General features: G+C 44.7%; 5 protein-coding genes across 5 annotated transcripts; 2 read left to right on the forward strand and 3 right to left on the reverse strand.

The window, feature by feature from the left end:
* Positions 1–347: 347 nt before the first annotated feature.
* L199_006722 (uncharacterized protein) lies at positions 348–8154 on the reverse strand (the record flags this gene model as incomplete). Its single annotated transcript, XM_064892420.1, has 19 exons — positions 348–724; positions 792–936; positions 1014–1237; positions 1304–1405; positions 1492–2702; positions 2762–3039; positions 3094–4460; positions 4516–4857; positions 4922–5131; positions 5193–5382; positions 5444–5866; positions 5920–6051; positions 6106–6504; positions 6574–7321; positions 7387–7466; positions 7530–7659; positions 7719–7814; positions 7897–8006; positions 8086–8154. 19 exons carry the CDS (start codon positions 8152–8154, stop codon positions 348–350), a joined length of 6633 nt encoding a protein of 2210 aa, XP_064748492.1.
* A 487-nt stretch (positions 8155–8641) lies between these two features.
* L199_006723 (uncharacterized protein) lies at positions 8642–10699 on the forward strand (the record flags this gene model as incomplete). Its single annotated transcript, XM_064892421.1, has 3 exons — positions 8642–9115; positions 9190–9321; positions 9380–10699. The coding sequence occupies 3 exons, from the start codon at positions 8642–8644 to the stop codon at positions 10697–10699; spliced, it is 1926 nt and encodes a 641-aa protein (XP_064748493.1).
* Positions 10700–10978: 279 nt separating this feature from the next.
* Positions 10979–11649, reverse strand: L199_006724 (ribosomal protein S21; the record flags this gene model as incomplete). The annotated part of the gene is made up of 2 exons (XM_064892422.1): positions 10979–11026; positions 11110–11649. The coding sequence occupies 2 exons, from the start codon at positions 11647–11649 to the stop codon at positions 10979–10981; spliced, it is 588 nt and encodes a 195-aa protein (XP_064748494.1).
* A 351-nt stretch (positions 11650–12000) lies between these two features.
* Positions 12001–14048, forward strand: L199_006725 (uncharacterized protein; the record flags this gene model as incomplete). Its single annotated transcript, XM_064892423.1, has 5 exons — positions 12001–12184; positions 12268–12585; positions 12721–13251; positions 13323–13517; positions 13588–14048. The coding sequence occupies 5 exons, from the start codon at positions 12001–12003 to the stop codon at positions 14046–14048; spliced, it is 1689 nt and encodes a 562-aa protein (XP_064748495.1).
* Positions 14049–14226: 178 nt separating this feature from the next.
* L199_006726 (uncharacterized protein) lies at positions 14227–15030 on the reverse strand (the record flags this gene model as incomplete). Its single annotated transcript, XM_064892424.1, has 1 exon — positions 14227–15030. One exon carries the CDS (start codon positions 15028–15030, stop codon positions 14227–14229), a length of 804 nt encoding a protein of 267 aa, XP_064748496.1.
* Between the last annotated feature and the right edge of the window lie 528 nt (positions 15031–15558).

Raw genomic sequence — 15558 nt, forward strand, 5'->3', positions numbered from 1 at the left:
AAAGGGCACAAAGAAGACTACGCCTGTTCTTCCCCTCCACAGCTAGTTCGTAATTATATGCACCCATCACAAAGGAAGGATATACTAAAGAGTGGGTTAAGTACAAGGGATAACATTCAACTCGGTATAACATTGACAGCACTCTCCTCTCTTGTGATCGTTCGGGTTCAACAGCTCTATCAATGGAGACGGGCTTGTTCTTCAGTGCATTGCAAACGTACAATTGGGTATTCATGCATGAGAATCGAAGGAAGGAAGTATGAGAACCATGACGAATCAATCTCAAGTGAAGAGTAAAAACCAAAATCCAAAAACCAAAATAACCCTAAGTTTCAGAGATTAATGAACTAATCTACATCACTAGCTCTCGGAGCTCTTGTCACATCATTCCCATCCCTCGGCTGTATCTGTATCTCATCCAAAACTTTGTTCTCTTTCCCTATTCCATCTGCAGGCGGCGGGCTAGCACTTCCATCACGACTATCTGAATTCGAATGATTCAACGAAGCTTGATTTCTAAACAGGTTCTTATATTGCGCTAATTGATCATCTAAAGGTAAGTTCTTATCGACATTGATAGCTAGACTTGAGGGTCTGGGTCCACCAATCGATTGACGGGGACGCGGTGGTGCATGAGAGTTGGATAGAGGTTTGAGGGAAGGTGGCATCGATTCGGGTCGGGAAGGTGATCGAATAGGGGAGGTCACTCCTCCACGTGCTGGGGCTATACAAGAACAAAAACAAATCAATCGTCAACAACGCCATGTGGTATCTGATACGAATCCACTTACAAGGATTATCATTGTTCTTCCTCTGCTCGATCATCCTCCTCACGTATGTTTGGAAAGTGGGAGTAAGGTGAGCAGCGATAGCAGCATTGACCTCGTCCTCTGCATCAGGTCGAGATTTGATGAAAGCGTATAGACCGTCCAAGCTCTGTTCGTATGGACGTCAAGATCAACCTTCGTTCCTCCTAACGGATACTTGCAGAGGAAACGAGAAGTTTCACTCACCTTGGCCTGATTCTCACTCCTCAAATTTTTCACCAACCTCTCAGCTTCGGTCTCTTCCCGCTCCACCGCAGGAGCACTTTCCAGAGTTGGCGTGGTAGAAGACGAGACAGGTCGTTCTGAGCGTAAGGAAGTAGCCGTGTTATGACTGGCAGCTGAGGTAGGTCGATCATGTTCAGATACAGGCACTAAAGGTGTTTTCACTGGTTTGGCACTCTCTCTTCCGGCTATCAATACCGAATGGCATTTAAAGGTCAGCTGAACCCTTCCTTGGTGTACATATCCAAACTAACCTAATCTGAAAACATAGGTGTATACGATAGTCGAAGCGGCCTCATCTCCAAATTGGTTGAGAAGTATATCATACACTTCCAATCCAGCTTCTTGGGTGTATACTGTTGCATTGACATAGTCAGCATTCCGTTCCGACAGAATTGATCAAGATAGTGACCATGCGAGCATGAGAAGGAGCTTCACTCACCAAGCATCTTCTGTATGATCGTCTTAACAGTTCTCAGCGGCATATCACCCAAAGCGATCCCCTCAGCGGCTCGTCTCCTATATTCCGATGGTCCAACACCTTGAAGAAACTCTTCCAACACAGCAAGCAATGGACCAGGTTTCAATCTGTTTGACCTGAAATCATCATCTAGGATCTTACATCTCTTCCATAAACATTTGATCACCAAATCAGGGTGATTGGCACGTTCGTTATCAGGTTTGATCCTTTCTGTTGAGAAGTCCTGCGTGAGATCTAAGAGTAATTTAAACATCACTTTGAATACCAATAGTCTATCAGGGGTAGATAGACATTGGACTAAGACCAAGTTGAAGAATCTTGACATGTCCTGAATGTTTCCTCCTAATTTATCAGCCTGGACTAACCGTAGTGATAAACAGTTCAATACGCTGTATAGTTGACTGTAAGATAATCTCTTCATTAGATCTTGGTTGGATGATAAGCCCGAGAAACTCTGGATGAGATGCTTGACCACTCTGAAGTACTTAGGTTCGTGAAGGTTCTCAGGTGGTGTGAACGCAAATTCCATCTCGTCCATCAATGTATCCGAAAGAGTTTCGACGTTGTCGATGAACAGTTCGGGTGTCGTAGTTAACATATGCTGTATGATCTTCAAGGCGTCAACGCATCTATCGAGATCATCATGCCGTATTTCGTTGATGGCTTTGATGACGTCCGGTCCACTGGACCGAGGTGGGGGTGGTCTAGCCAAAGGTTGCAATGCTGCAGATCGACCGTTGGGAGCTCCAAACACATCGCCTGCTGGTCTCGCCAGTCGAGATGTCGCTGCTGACGGTATCTGCGCACGTGGTGGAATACCGCCTGGTCTCGGCATCCCAGAGGGAGTGGGGATAGTCCGATGGTGAGATGGAGAACCGGTGGCAGACCTAGGTAATCTCGAAGCGGGTGATACGGTTGCTCTTGGTGAATCAGCGGCGGTTTCCCGAGGTAGCTGATTTACACAAGGAGTCGCAAGGCCGGTAGGACGTTTCAATCGGGGTGAACCTTCCGGTATCGAGTCTGATGATACTTTGGCCACAAGAGGGTTTGGAATACCAGATCGACTAGCGGCCATCGTCGACCTTCGATTGGCGAGCATGTCCTTTGACGATTGAGGCATCGAATCGACAACTACTGCCAGACTCTTCGATTCACCTTGCAGCTGTAGCAAACTGTATGATTGCATTCATGTCAGCCGAATATCAAAACATCCAAAAGCTCTTGCACTCACGCCATCACGCTCAAAGCAGCATTCCTCGTTCCACTATCACTTATACACCTGGCGATAGTCTCGTAGAATCCTCTGTCTTCCCTCGTTCTCAAGATCGATCCTCGTTTCTTATAGGCCTTTTCAATGAGTGCGAGCGATTCATTCTTGCACGTTTTACCCGCGGATTTATCTTCCAAACCATATTGTACTAGTAATGCCACGACCTGAGATCCAGCAATGACTTTATCGAGTGATTCAAATATCGGTGCGAGTTTAGGTCCGAATTTGGCATCTCCAAGCTATTTGAAACTCATGTCAGCTAAGTCATTCTTGCAAAGCGAATTTTAGCTTACCTTAAATACAAGAGCAGGTACGAATAATTTTGCCTCTGCGTCAGAGAACCTCTCATTATACCTAGGCATCAACTCTACTATATTGCTCATTGATTCTAAACATCGATTCGCCAACTGCGTGTTATTTCCCAATAACTTCAGTGCAGCATACTTCAATGCCAGATCAACATTTGCTAACTGTATACCTTGTAATTCATCTTCTTCTAAATTGAAGGTCGAAGCAGCTGTGACATCGTAGAAATCGGATATTATCGATAAACCCGCCATGTAATCTTCTTCTGCTCTGTGATCTTTACTGAACAGCAGGGAGAACAATTCAGGTGATATCTGAGGTTCCATTTGATGCTGAAGATATTCACTGAGATCGGATGACGCTTTGGGCGAAGGATCCAAGACCCACCTGGTAGCGTCTCTCTTCAGACGAGTTGTACGGGGAGCAGAATCGTTGTGTAAGAAAGGGGTGGTTTTGGCGTTAGGTGGAGTAGAAGATGCTATTGATGGCGTGTGGGAAGCAGAGGATGCAGGTCGAGGCAAAGCCATACGAGATTTTGGTAGACCGGAAGGTCTATCATCACCTTGGGAGAGTGATGACATAGGCCTGGAAGAAGGAACGGACGATAAAGCTTTCATAGCCATGGACCGAGCGGGAACAGCTGAAGGTTTCGGCAGGGAAGGGACAGTTGAAGGAGCAGGAGATCCAGGTGCCGAACGTAGACCTGCTGAAGATTTGGCTACTCTTGATGCGGCTGGAGTAGCCACTCCCCTTGAGGAAGCCGCGCTAGGTGCAGGGCCTTTACTGGCAGGTGCTGAGGAGGATGTAGGGGCGTTCGATCGAGCGTTGTTGATGAGCGGGACGATAGTAGCTTTGGAAGCAGGTTTAAGTTTTGATGTTTGGTCCATGACATAGTCGAATCCTGCGCTGGCAACAACGAACGGTAGGACTGCAGTGGCTCCCTTTCTGACATCTCCATTTCGATCTTCGAGACAAGTGATGATTGGACCCGCGAGTGGTGACAGGTCAGCGTTGGGGGAAGGCGGTTCTTCTTTGACACGGGCAGCAAGCCATCCGAGCACTGTGGCTCTAAGAACCGGGTTGGTAGATTCTAAACTCGCTCCGAGACCAGTGTACATATGATCTAATCCTCCAGTAGCATCGGCCATAGCAGTCAAAGTAGCCAAGGCTGCCGCTCGAGTGGGTGCCTTCTGATCTGCACAAACACTAGCAACGGGTGCTACTAGCAATTTGAGGTATTTTTCAAAGGGTTGACCCATACCGGTAGCGACCTTGGAGATAACGCCAAGCGCTAGCATCTTAACCGATAAGTTGGTATCCGCCATTGCTTTTTTGAGTACTCCGCCAATTTCGCCTACCGAAGGTGATTGTGAGCTTCTCGCTGCCACTAGCGAAGGATCTCAACTTACCCATATTCGGTTTTAACCTATTATTACTCTTGATCTCCAACACTGCATTGAGAGCTTCGAAAGCTTCCTTCCTGGTCTTCCAGGCATCGCTCTTCGAGTCCTGTATTACCGAAGTAGAAGCCACCAGCTTATCGAGATCTTGTCTGGGTATCAAATCGTCCAATGGATCGGCTCCACCTCTGCCTCCTTTGCCTGCTCCGCCAGCAGCAGACTGAGACGATTCCTGTAGATCGGCTTGACTCTTGCTTGGTTCGGGCGGCGTCGACGAAGATACTTTGTCGAATTCCGAATTTATAGTGTTCAATAACTGCGGATTCAAGTCTTCCAAGAATCCGGATATATCTGATTCGTCCCAAGACAAGTCGTCAGTTGGATTTCCGACGCAAGGCTGCGAGAACAAACTGACCTGCTCCTACTGCTATTCTGATTGTGACCAAAACCTCAGTTGCACTTTTCCTCACCAACGCATTAGGAGATCCAAGAGCATTCTTTACGAATCCGATCAAATCCCTTAAAGGTATTCCGGCAATTCCAAAATCGATCAATTGCTGCTTGATCCATGTCAATGCGTCAGCCTGAGCTTTAGGAGCTTTCTGCTTCGTCATAGGTTCGTACCCTAAACCGAAAGGTATGATCAGCTCAAGCTGTGTGAACGATACTGCTATCGGTAAGCTTACCTTGAGCAAGTACAAAAGCTAAGGAAGTCTTTTCGGCAAACGTGGTCAAGGTATCTCCAGCAGGTTTCTTCAGTTTCATATCACCCAATTTGTCCGTCAAGTGTCCGATTACCAAAGCAGCAGCGGGTTTTCCGAAAGATGGTGATTTCTCAGCCATCAGTCCCATGACCTGATACAGCTTTCCTGAGACCTATAGCAGTGGCCGTCGATTTAGCTCATGCACGTCTCACTCAACAAAATAGTAGACTCACCTGGAAATTCTTTTCACCCCAACCAGGCGTCTTACCCAAGAACCTCATCATCACTTCGCTATCCACCTTCTCTCCGCCGTCCTCTTCGCCAACCCATTTAACCATCTCTTCAGCAGCTTCCAATCTAACCTTCCAAGCTCCATCCGCCAATTTGGTATGATAATCAGACGGTATGACATCTGATGCTATAGCAGCGGCTTCCTCAGGCGAATAACGGTATCTGACAGGTTCAGAGGGTGATGTAGCCAAGGTCTTCGAAGGACCAGCTTTAGAAGATGCTGTTGGTGCGGGCTTGACAGAAGGTTTCGCGGCAGGTTTCGATGGTCCTGCGGCAGCTGATGGTGGTGGTCGCTTAATGGTGGATGTTGATGGTGGTTTGGGTGAAGAAGGTGGTACAGGCGCTGATGGTGCGGGTTTTGCGGCCTAATACCCATGTCAGCATGAGGTGAACGGAAAAAAAGGAATGAAATGCTCACTCCAGGTTTAGCGAATCGAGCAGGTGGTGCTCTCGCAGGAGGAGCAGAGAAATCATCCAGCAATTCATCTGTATTGAACTTTCCGGATGATTTGATGGGAGGTGATCCAGAAGCCACAGGTTTGGGAGGTCCCTACAGAATGCATGAGTGAATGGGACAGGGTGTGATAAGAACGTCTTTACTTACCTTTTTGACCGTTGCCGGAGGCTTGGCAGTACCAGGTGCCTTAGCTGTAGGCTTAGCAGCACCTCCAGCTCTGTATTTGATCTCCGCTCTTCCGAAAGCATCTTTCACTTTGGCCATCTGTAATTCTCCTACACCCTCAATGAAAGGGTTAAACACTCTTTCTCCCAGTATCTTCATCATGGTACCTAAGCATTCTGCTGCATTGGTCCGTACCGGTTCTGCACCATCTCCCAACAACGCTACTAATGTTTCCGCAATGGGTTTAATCTGGTCTTTACCCGGTGCTTCTGTTGTCGTCTGAAGTGAACGAAGGAGGAACTTCAATGTACCTTCTTTCACCTGTGGATTTTTCGATTTCAGATTATTGAGAACATCTTCAACTATATCTGAGAATGACGTCTACATAAGAAAGGGAAAGAATCAGTACAATAATCGGTCGTTGAGAGGAAGGAATACCACAGCACTCACGGTTGAAAAGATAGCATCTAACGCTTTACCCAAAGCATCCGTCACATTCGCTTTCCTCTCTTTCAGTCTATCCATCACACCAGGCATGATAACACTCCTAAATCGACCAAAAGGTTTTCCCATTCCTCGAGCGATACCTTCAATCACTTTTGAAGCTTCTATCACCACATTTACATTCGCATCGGATTTGCATTTCGTACCCAATATCTGGGCTAGGGGACCATACGAATCCACGTTTGAATCTGATATGCTGGCATTTTGAGGTTGGACCAGAACTTTGGTGCATTCTTCAAGAGACTCCAGACGATCTTTCCATTTTGTTGAAGCTAATCTATCCATTAGATCGGAAGGGAACAAAGCCAGAACATTGACTGGATCCAAGAGCGATTTCGGATCTATAGGAGGTGCCGCGACTTCTTCTTCACCTTCTCCAGCTTCTTCATCATTTCCACCAGAGGCCTCAGCAACTTCTCGATCCCTTTGAACCTTCCTAGTATACCTTGTGGGTTTACCTGTCCCCGCTCCTTTGCCATCTGCATCCATTGAATCAAACGATTTCTGCAACTCGGTCATTTGAACTGGTTTGAGATCCGCTAAAGCTGGGAGTAAAGCCGGTCCAAGATATGTGTATAATACCAATGTGAGTGACGTTCCTTCGGCTCGTACGTTCTTATCTGAATGTCCGAATATCTTAGATAGCGATTTGAGGAGTGGTTTGATATTACCTAACGTCTGTGTACCGAATGCTCTGATAGAAATACAAGATATGCGATGAGTATATGGATGCAGAATGAATATGGCTGTTGAACTAACTCTATTATCTCCCTTATGCATGTCACTGAACCAGCAACAGCTTTTGGTAATTTGGCATTCAGACCGACCATGACGTCCTCCTATCAAATGTACAATCTCCGATCAGTAAGCTGCATCTGTCATGCACGAGAACATAAGCTCACTATCACTCCCTCTCCACCGTTCTCAACTTCAACAAACATAGCACATAGGTCTATTCCCTTCTTCTTCGTGCCCGCTCGGGCAGACCCCAATGCCTTGTCGACTATGGCAGGGACGACATCCGGCCGTATCCTATGTATTACATAGAGTCATGAGCTGAAGTGCAGTTGGAAGGGAAACTGGCAGCTCACTTTGCACTTGTCTCTCCGCTATACTGTACGATCGATAATACAGCTTCTATCCCTTTCTCTTGGGCTACTACATTGGAATCTAAACACCACTTCTTCCTGCCAATAGCAATCGACGCAAGGGAGCATTATGGGTGGTCAGCTAGACTTACATCACTTGCACAAGAACCAGCTGACTCACAGTAGACCACCATCCGCTAGGAAAGGTCTGAAGAAAGGATCAGTATCGGAAGCTGTTTTAGCTGATTTCGCTATGACATCAGTATAAGCTGATAATCTAGCTTTCCAGTTCTGCAATAACGACATTGTCAGCAAGAATCTCCAAGAAATCGAGACAATTCTTATATGGTGATATTTCGAGATCACTCACCTTATGCTGACTCCTCTCCACAAGAGGGATTTGAGAGAAATCTTCTTCCTGAGGTGGTTCTCCGTCCATGTTATCGATAAGGCCCTTCCTTTCCTATGCGACCCTATTGACGCCGATATTGACCACTACCTCTTCTCGATGGGTCTATCTCTGATGTGCCAGAGCCTGGTATATGTTATGATAAAGATCGTGGTCTAGCGATCAAAATGTTGTGTCTGTTGTTGACATTTCGAACATGCATGCATGCATCAATGGTTCATTCAACGCGTCCTTTGGCTTTCCTCAATAACACGGTTGTCCTATTACTTTGAATGGACACCCTGTTTAAGAACTGCTTCCAGCGGAAGCAAAAATCAGGCAGCTGGCCAGGGTGGCGAATTAATGATACCCAAAAGGAATCCATCATCCTCGGACAACCTAAAATCACAAGCAAGCACGGACGGATTGGTCACCACCATCTCACTCTGACATCTTCATTCTTCAAACCATCCTCTCTCTCATACATAACGATATACGAGCAAGCGAGCACACGGATGATATAGCACATCGTCCAATCATGACCTCAACTTCAACCGCACCTTCTTCAAAACGTGTATACGTCCCACCTCATTTACGAAACAGATCCAACCCATCGTCCTCTTCGACCTCGTCTCCCTCAAGAAGTTCGAACAACCAACCAGCCACTCCACCTTCTTCCAGTCGACCATACTCTTCTGCTCCAAATAGATCAAGTGACTATGCATCAAGATCACCATGGTCCCATACTTCCTCTCCATCGTCAAGCCATCCAGGTAGGAATCATTACAATAACATCGCATCACCCAATGCGAAAGGGTACAATGGCAACAACAGTCATTATGGGAATACTTTCACTTCTGGACAATCTCAATCATCATCATCATCATCCAACGGCATTGGATATTCCTCAAGTCCATCTTTATACGTATACGGAGATAGCTTCGTCGGACCATTTAAATTGTTAAGAGATGATAGTGTGAGGGTACAAACCTTTAAAGGATCTTCAGCAAAGGTAAGTATCCTTTACACACACCAAAGTACATCGAATACTCGAGCTGAGCTGACGATAACTTGCTGTGAATTTAGGGTTTGAATAACCCCAATTCAATCAAGCAAGTTTCCAAAGAATTATTACCAATCATTAATGGTCTTTTGGCTCCTCCGCCTTATGCGTATATGCCTTCTCAAGGTAGATGGGTGATGTTGATCTTTGGTAATGTGAGCTCACTGCCATGCGTTGATTCCGGGGTCGAGCTGACTGTCGATCTGACTGTAGGTCGACTTGCAGATAAATTACCTATGGCAATTAGCAAATAAACCCATATCTCACTTATCGTTCCCCTCAACCGCAAACTCTCCTCACAATAAATCGCACTCACATGAAAACGATACCGTCGACTCCGAAGAAGATGAAGCTGACGAAGATTCGACTCAACATCATTCACATTCTAGAAGACCCTCCAACGTACTTGCCACAGCTACCGAGACGTCCGCTAAAGGACCCGCATTGGGACCAGAATTATTCGTAGAAAGCGTCGTGAAGGCTTATAAAAGTTGGTTAGAAAGGGAAATTGTCAATGGTCCAATCGGTAAACGAATCAAAGAACGTCTATTGGAACAAAATCAGGAATCTTCATCCGGACGAAGTGGAATAAGACGAAGAACACCGGTATCTAAGGTGCTTATCGCTGCTGCTCTACCTCCTCTGGTGGAAGATGAACTCTTACCTAGGATACCTGAGAAATACGTCGAGAGGTTGGAAGAGGATCACTCAAAAGCCCAAAGAGCAATGGAAAGGAGGAACAAAGATTCTTCCGAGGAGAAAGAGAAAGAGAATGGTTCGAGAACACCATGGGCCAAAAATCAAAATCTATCTAGAAGATTATCACTTTCACCTACACCCAGAACCAGCAAATTACCTGATGAAGATTTAGAAGTTGGAGTATCTACTTTATCTCTGTCGGATAATACATCGGATGTGGTAATTCCCAATTCACCCAAATCCACTTCTTCATTCTCTTCGTCGACCTCCTCTCACGCGTCGACCTTATTCGAATCTCAACGTACGGCCAATTCAATGGATACAATGTATTCATCTGTACATTCTCTTTCACCATTACCATTACCATTACCCACATCACAAGGCAAAGCAGAAAATTCTACCAAAACTCCAGTATTGGAATTATTAGCTCACGATCCACCATTATGTACCCTCCCTGTACGAGTGGGAATGACCAACCGCTTCAACACGCTTATCAAACAATTCTGTGACGATCATTCAGACGTATTGTCCTTTGTAGATATCTCACCAGCTATGAAAGAGGGTTCGGAACAACCTTCGGTCCACGGAGAGGTAGATAGGAACGTATGGGCTTGTCCTGTCGACCCCACCAATGTACATCCACTTTGGGAACCTACTTTACCACTTTGGAAAGATGAATTGAAGAAAGTTGGTTTACCGGTGGATAGCTGGAGGATAAGTGAGGATGCACAGGAGACGTTTAAAGCTTATGAGATTGATAAAAGACGGAGAACGGAGAAGAGGGGTGATCAGAGGGATGTTGATATGGGGAGGATCAAGTTGAGGGATGAATAGGGAGAAGAAACAGGAATCAGGAATCACATTTGTGGATGTGGTTGTGATTGTGATTTTCGAAGGATGAAGGCATATCTTTTAGTTCCTTGCTTTTTTGCCGATGGTTGTACGGTATCACAAACTATTTTTACCTGTTGTACAAATGAAATCATAGCTAAGTTGCGTGTAGGCGTTGATGTATATGCAAATTAGTGACATATTGGGAGGTCATCTCATCTAACTCATCTAACATATCAAAGGTATAATATCCATGCATATGATCCAATTCCATATAGCAACCTATCCTCTATTCCTCATCGATACTACTTGTTGTACTTTTGTTCGTACCTAAACACCATGATCACAATCAGCGTCCATCTCTACCTCCTTTTCTAAAGCTAATTTAGAATTATAGAAAAAGCAAAACTTACCATCTCCTTGAACCTCCTTCTATGTCTCTCACTAATTAACCTCCTTCTCCTCACAGAAGGCTTCTCATGATATTCCTGTAATCTCAATTCCTTCTTCAAATTACTCTGTCTGAGTAAACCTTGTAATCTCTTATAAGAAGTTTGAAAATCTCCACCTCTAGATACAACTATCGATCGACCTGTCGAGGGAGTAGTGGGGAAACCTGTTTTGGCATTTTTACTTAATTGTCTCCACCATGCTTCTCCATCACTATCTTCTCCTTGTCCCTTTCCTTCACTTGCCGAAGATGAGATTGGGTCGAATTTCAATTTGGAGAATCCATTTGATTGGAATAGATTTTTACTATTCGACGACGAAGAAGAAGAATGAGGTGAGAAAAGTTCGCCTGATTTAGGTGGGGAAGATTCACCCGAGGAAGAGGAAGTGGGGATGGTGGAGTTGTGACGTATAGCGATGGATAGAGCTGGGAGGGTTAGTCGAGATGAAGATGGGGTAGAGGAGGCGGCCACTCGTAAGGATGTTCGAAAGAGGAATGACATATTGATCGATGGTTCGATGAGTGCGATAGAATCGACTGGTCCTTGCTGATTCGGAACGGTGAAGCGGCAGTAGCTTGAGTATGAGTCTTGTGGCTTTGCTCAAGGATACTTTCAAGTCTTGCTAAACGTTGATGATCTCCCTCTTTCATCCTTGAAGTTATTGTCGAAAGTCAAGGGGACGGGTCCTGCGACTGTTTTGGGATAAATTCGGATAAACCCACCTCCCGAAAAAATGACCATCGCCAAAGGAGTCAAGGTGGAGGACATCCATTAGGTACTCGCTCTACGTGTATACTACATACTGAACCTCCCATCTCTTAGCTGTACTTAGAACCACCCTCACAGCGCATGATGCTTCTCAGCTCACTAAGACTTCTCCTACTCGCTCCGATATACACCGCAGTAGCCATCCAACATGGCACCGATGACACATTCTCCGAATCGTTGACACTCCACCCATTACCTGACGGTCGGATGTCCGTGCTCTTCCAATTCGAGACGATATTCTCTTCTCCCAAGATACAATCTTCCACACGTACGTAGCGTATTACTTCTCTTCATCTTCTTGTTTTCACTCCGTAATTATTGGATGATACAGCTGATATCAAGATGATTCAGCACAATCGCATCATTCCCTAACCCCGCCTTCATTACTACTTCCCCTAGAGGCAAACAACGTCTCAGAGTTGACGATATCTTTCACGTCGGGATGGGATTCCACACGCTCTTCTTCAGCTGGACTGATGAACTACGACTCGTCAGGGGGAGGAGGTGAAATACGCGGGTGGTTGATGGATAGTGGTAATACAGAAGAGAGATGGAATGCAGTGACTAATGCTCTCGGGGGACTGTTCTGCGCTGGGTTGGGAACGAAAGATGTAGGTGATATAGTCAGAGATTTTGGAGGGATATATCCTCAGAAGAGGTTCGTAGAGAGTGAGTGTCAATCTTCTGCTGATACGCGAAGCTCCCTCGGTAGCTGGTGAACTATCATTTAACGAAAAATAGCTGGAAGGCATGGATATCCCTTGCTTTCCAATACTACAACGCTGACATCTCAATATCCTCTAGACACAACGCACTTCCTCCTTTCTCATCCTGAATCTCATCTCTGTACCGAAAACTTAACTCCATTCCTATCCCTTCTCCCATCCAAGGGTTTATCCGGAATATCATTATTATTATCTCAGCCAGGTATAATATTCAGTTGGGAATCTCAATCTGAAGGAATCGAAATACTCATGCCATCTTCTACGCATCCACAGGGAAGATGGAAAGGATGGTGGGAAGGTGTATTACCGTTAATACCAGAGAATAACAAACGCAATAACAACAATGATGATAAATCTAGGAATTTCTCAATAGAAAAGATATTCAAGAAGAAATTACCTAGAACGTTTCCCGAAGCTCAATCTTCAGTATTGAGATTGATCAAGGATTCTCCTCGCGATGATAACTTAAGGGCTAAGCCGAATGGGCAAGAGAGGGAAGAATGTATAGATGGACAAATAAGGAATGTTATTAAGTGGGATTTGATGGATGCGAATTTGGTAGGGAAGGATATTGATTTTTGGTGGGATGGCGAGACAGAATTCCATTATGGTAAGTCTAACAATCTAAGACTGCTTCATCTGTTTGGCAATGTTCTTGCATATCTTCTGACGATATTTCAGCACATAACATACTTCTTCCAGGTATCTCTGTATCAAGAACAGTCGTAGATAAATTAGCATCAGACGGGACTTTCCAGATTACCATAATGAACAATGATGATCTAGAGAGAAGAGCGATCTATTCGGAAATTTGGCCTTGGTGGGTAAAAGGTTGGATGAGTGAGATAGAGCTATTCGTCGATAATAAAAAAAGACGTGAGTAATGACACTTGCCATATATATCTCGTTGCATGATGAAGACCTAACTTGATTTTGTACACTGTAGCCGATCTACTGGAAAACTCATCGTACAACCCTTCTACTCCACCTAAGATATCAACCACAACTCTACATTTCTCACTCACTATCCCTGCTCGATCGAAATTGATATTGAAAATCCCGTTCACCAAATTGACATTGAAGTATACCGAACATCGACCAGATGCAGAAAGGGGTATAGAATTATCTTCAAGTATATTGACTTTACTTGATACCGTTCCTGAACACTCTACCGGATCTTCAATCGAGGATAGTAGAAGGACAGGAAGAAAGAGGATATACACCAATAGATTATTATTGGATATACCCACACCGGATTTCTCGATGCCTTATAATGTGATTATCATGAGTAGCACGGTTATGGCTGTGTTTTTCGGGTTGATGCAAGGTGCGTTGACTAGGAAATGGGGATGGGTGGAAGTGAAGGAAGACAAAGTGGTAGAAGTAGAAGATAAGAAGAATGATTAGATTGACACAAGGGGGTTGAGGATATGAGTTTTTCTAGTAGTTATGTTATTATCGTCTGATATGGACGTTCATATAGATAGATATATTGCATGGTGTATTTACTTTGGTTTTTTCCTCTTATCGATAAGAATCACAAGATACTGAGTTCTAACTGATATTATACACGGGATTGTAAGAACTACTTATCGAGATTACCTAGTACTTCATCCATCGAAATGGCACCTACCGTATACATTTCCGAATCCTCAGGAAGTTTTCTGATAAGTGTAGGATCATACCATGATACATGGTTTATCTCGTCATCCACGAAAGCCGAGCTCGGAGTCAATTGAGTATCAGTTGATCCGTGTCCGTGTGAAGGTAACAAAGAGTACAAAGATCGGAATTCCACTTGTTTCCCGCCTTCACCATTCAGTTCGGTATTCCCGTCTAAGAGATCTTGATGATCACGAATAAGGATATTCAACCCTAGACAATCACCTATACCTAATCCTTTACTCTTCAGCGAATCAATGATACATGATCTCTGTTGTCCCTGAGCCTCGATACTAGTAGTTTTGTTGAACGATAGAGGCTTGGCACAATAGTAGGTACCCTCCTGAGTGACCAAGGGTCTATCATTAATCCTAAATACCTCATCATTCGAAAGTGAAATACAATTGGCTTTATCGACCTTTGTGGTGATACTCTTCCTGGATGAACGTTCATTGATTGGTCCATTTGTGGGTATAACGGACAAATGATCGGTGTCTGACATCTTGAAAAACCCTTTTCTATCTGTTGAACAGACCAATAAGTATTCTTCCTCAGTTAAGACATCTCGGACCTTCTTAATGGAGGTGAGCCCGTCTTTCGTCCTTGTCCAATATGATTGAGGATAGGGTCGAGTGGAAAGAGTGGATATGCCTAGTGATTTAAGTGGAAGGGATTTAAGGGATTGGGTGAGGTTGGAAGGTAATTTGGTGGCGATGTTGAATGACATGGTGTGGAACAGACTGTGAGGTATTCGATGAAAGTATGATGGACAGATAGATGTGGATAATCGAAAGTGTTATGGACCGAGTGGTACTTATATAGTCATTCTAGTCACTATAAGTGCAAGTACAACACTTCAATTCGTGTTGATAAGCTTATCTCAACTCAGGGCGGGATATAAATTATATGATCAGTCCATTACCTCCAAAACAGAACACCTTATCTGGGATATCGTCGATAAGGTACAAAAGATGTCCGATTGGTCACTGTGTATCATCTTGTAATGTATATCGACCTGCCACAAGGAATTTTCCAAGCAACTCAGCTTGATAATGAGCTGAAAAGAACTGCCCAGGCAATTGTCAAACACAAAGACAACTGGAAAAGCATCCTATAATCGGCCAGGTAAGTCTTATCGTCACTGAATGAATTCGGAGAGGTCACATTGTCATATGATGGATGGTCTGCTAGAGGGGGAGATAAGGCCGACAAAGGACAAGCAGGTGGGTAGCAAGTTGAATTTGAATTCGAACGC

The sequence above is a fragment of the Kwoniella botswanensis genome, chromosome 1 (genome assembly GCF_036426115.1).
Source record: "Kwoniella botswanensis chromosome 1, complete sequence".
NCBI classification, from domain to species: domain Eukaryota; kingdom Fungi; phylum Basidiomycota; class Tremellomycetes; order Tremellales; family Cryptococcaceae; genus Kwoniella; species Kwoniella botswanensis.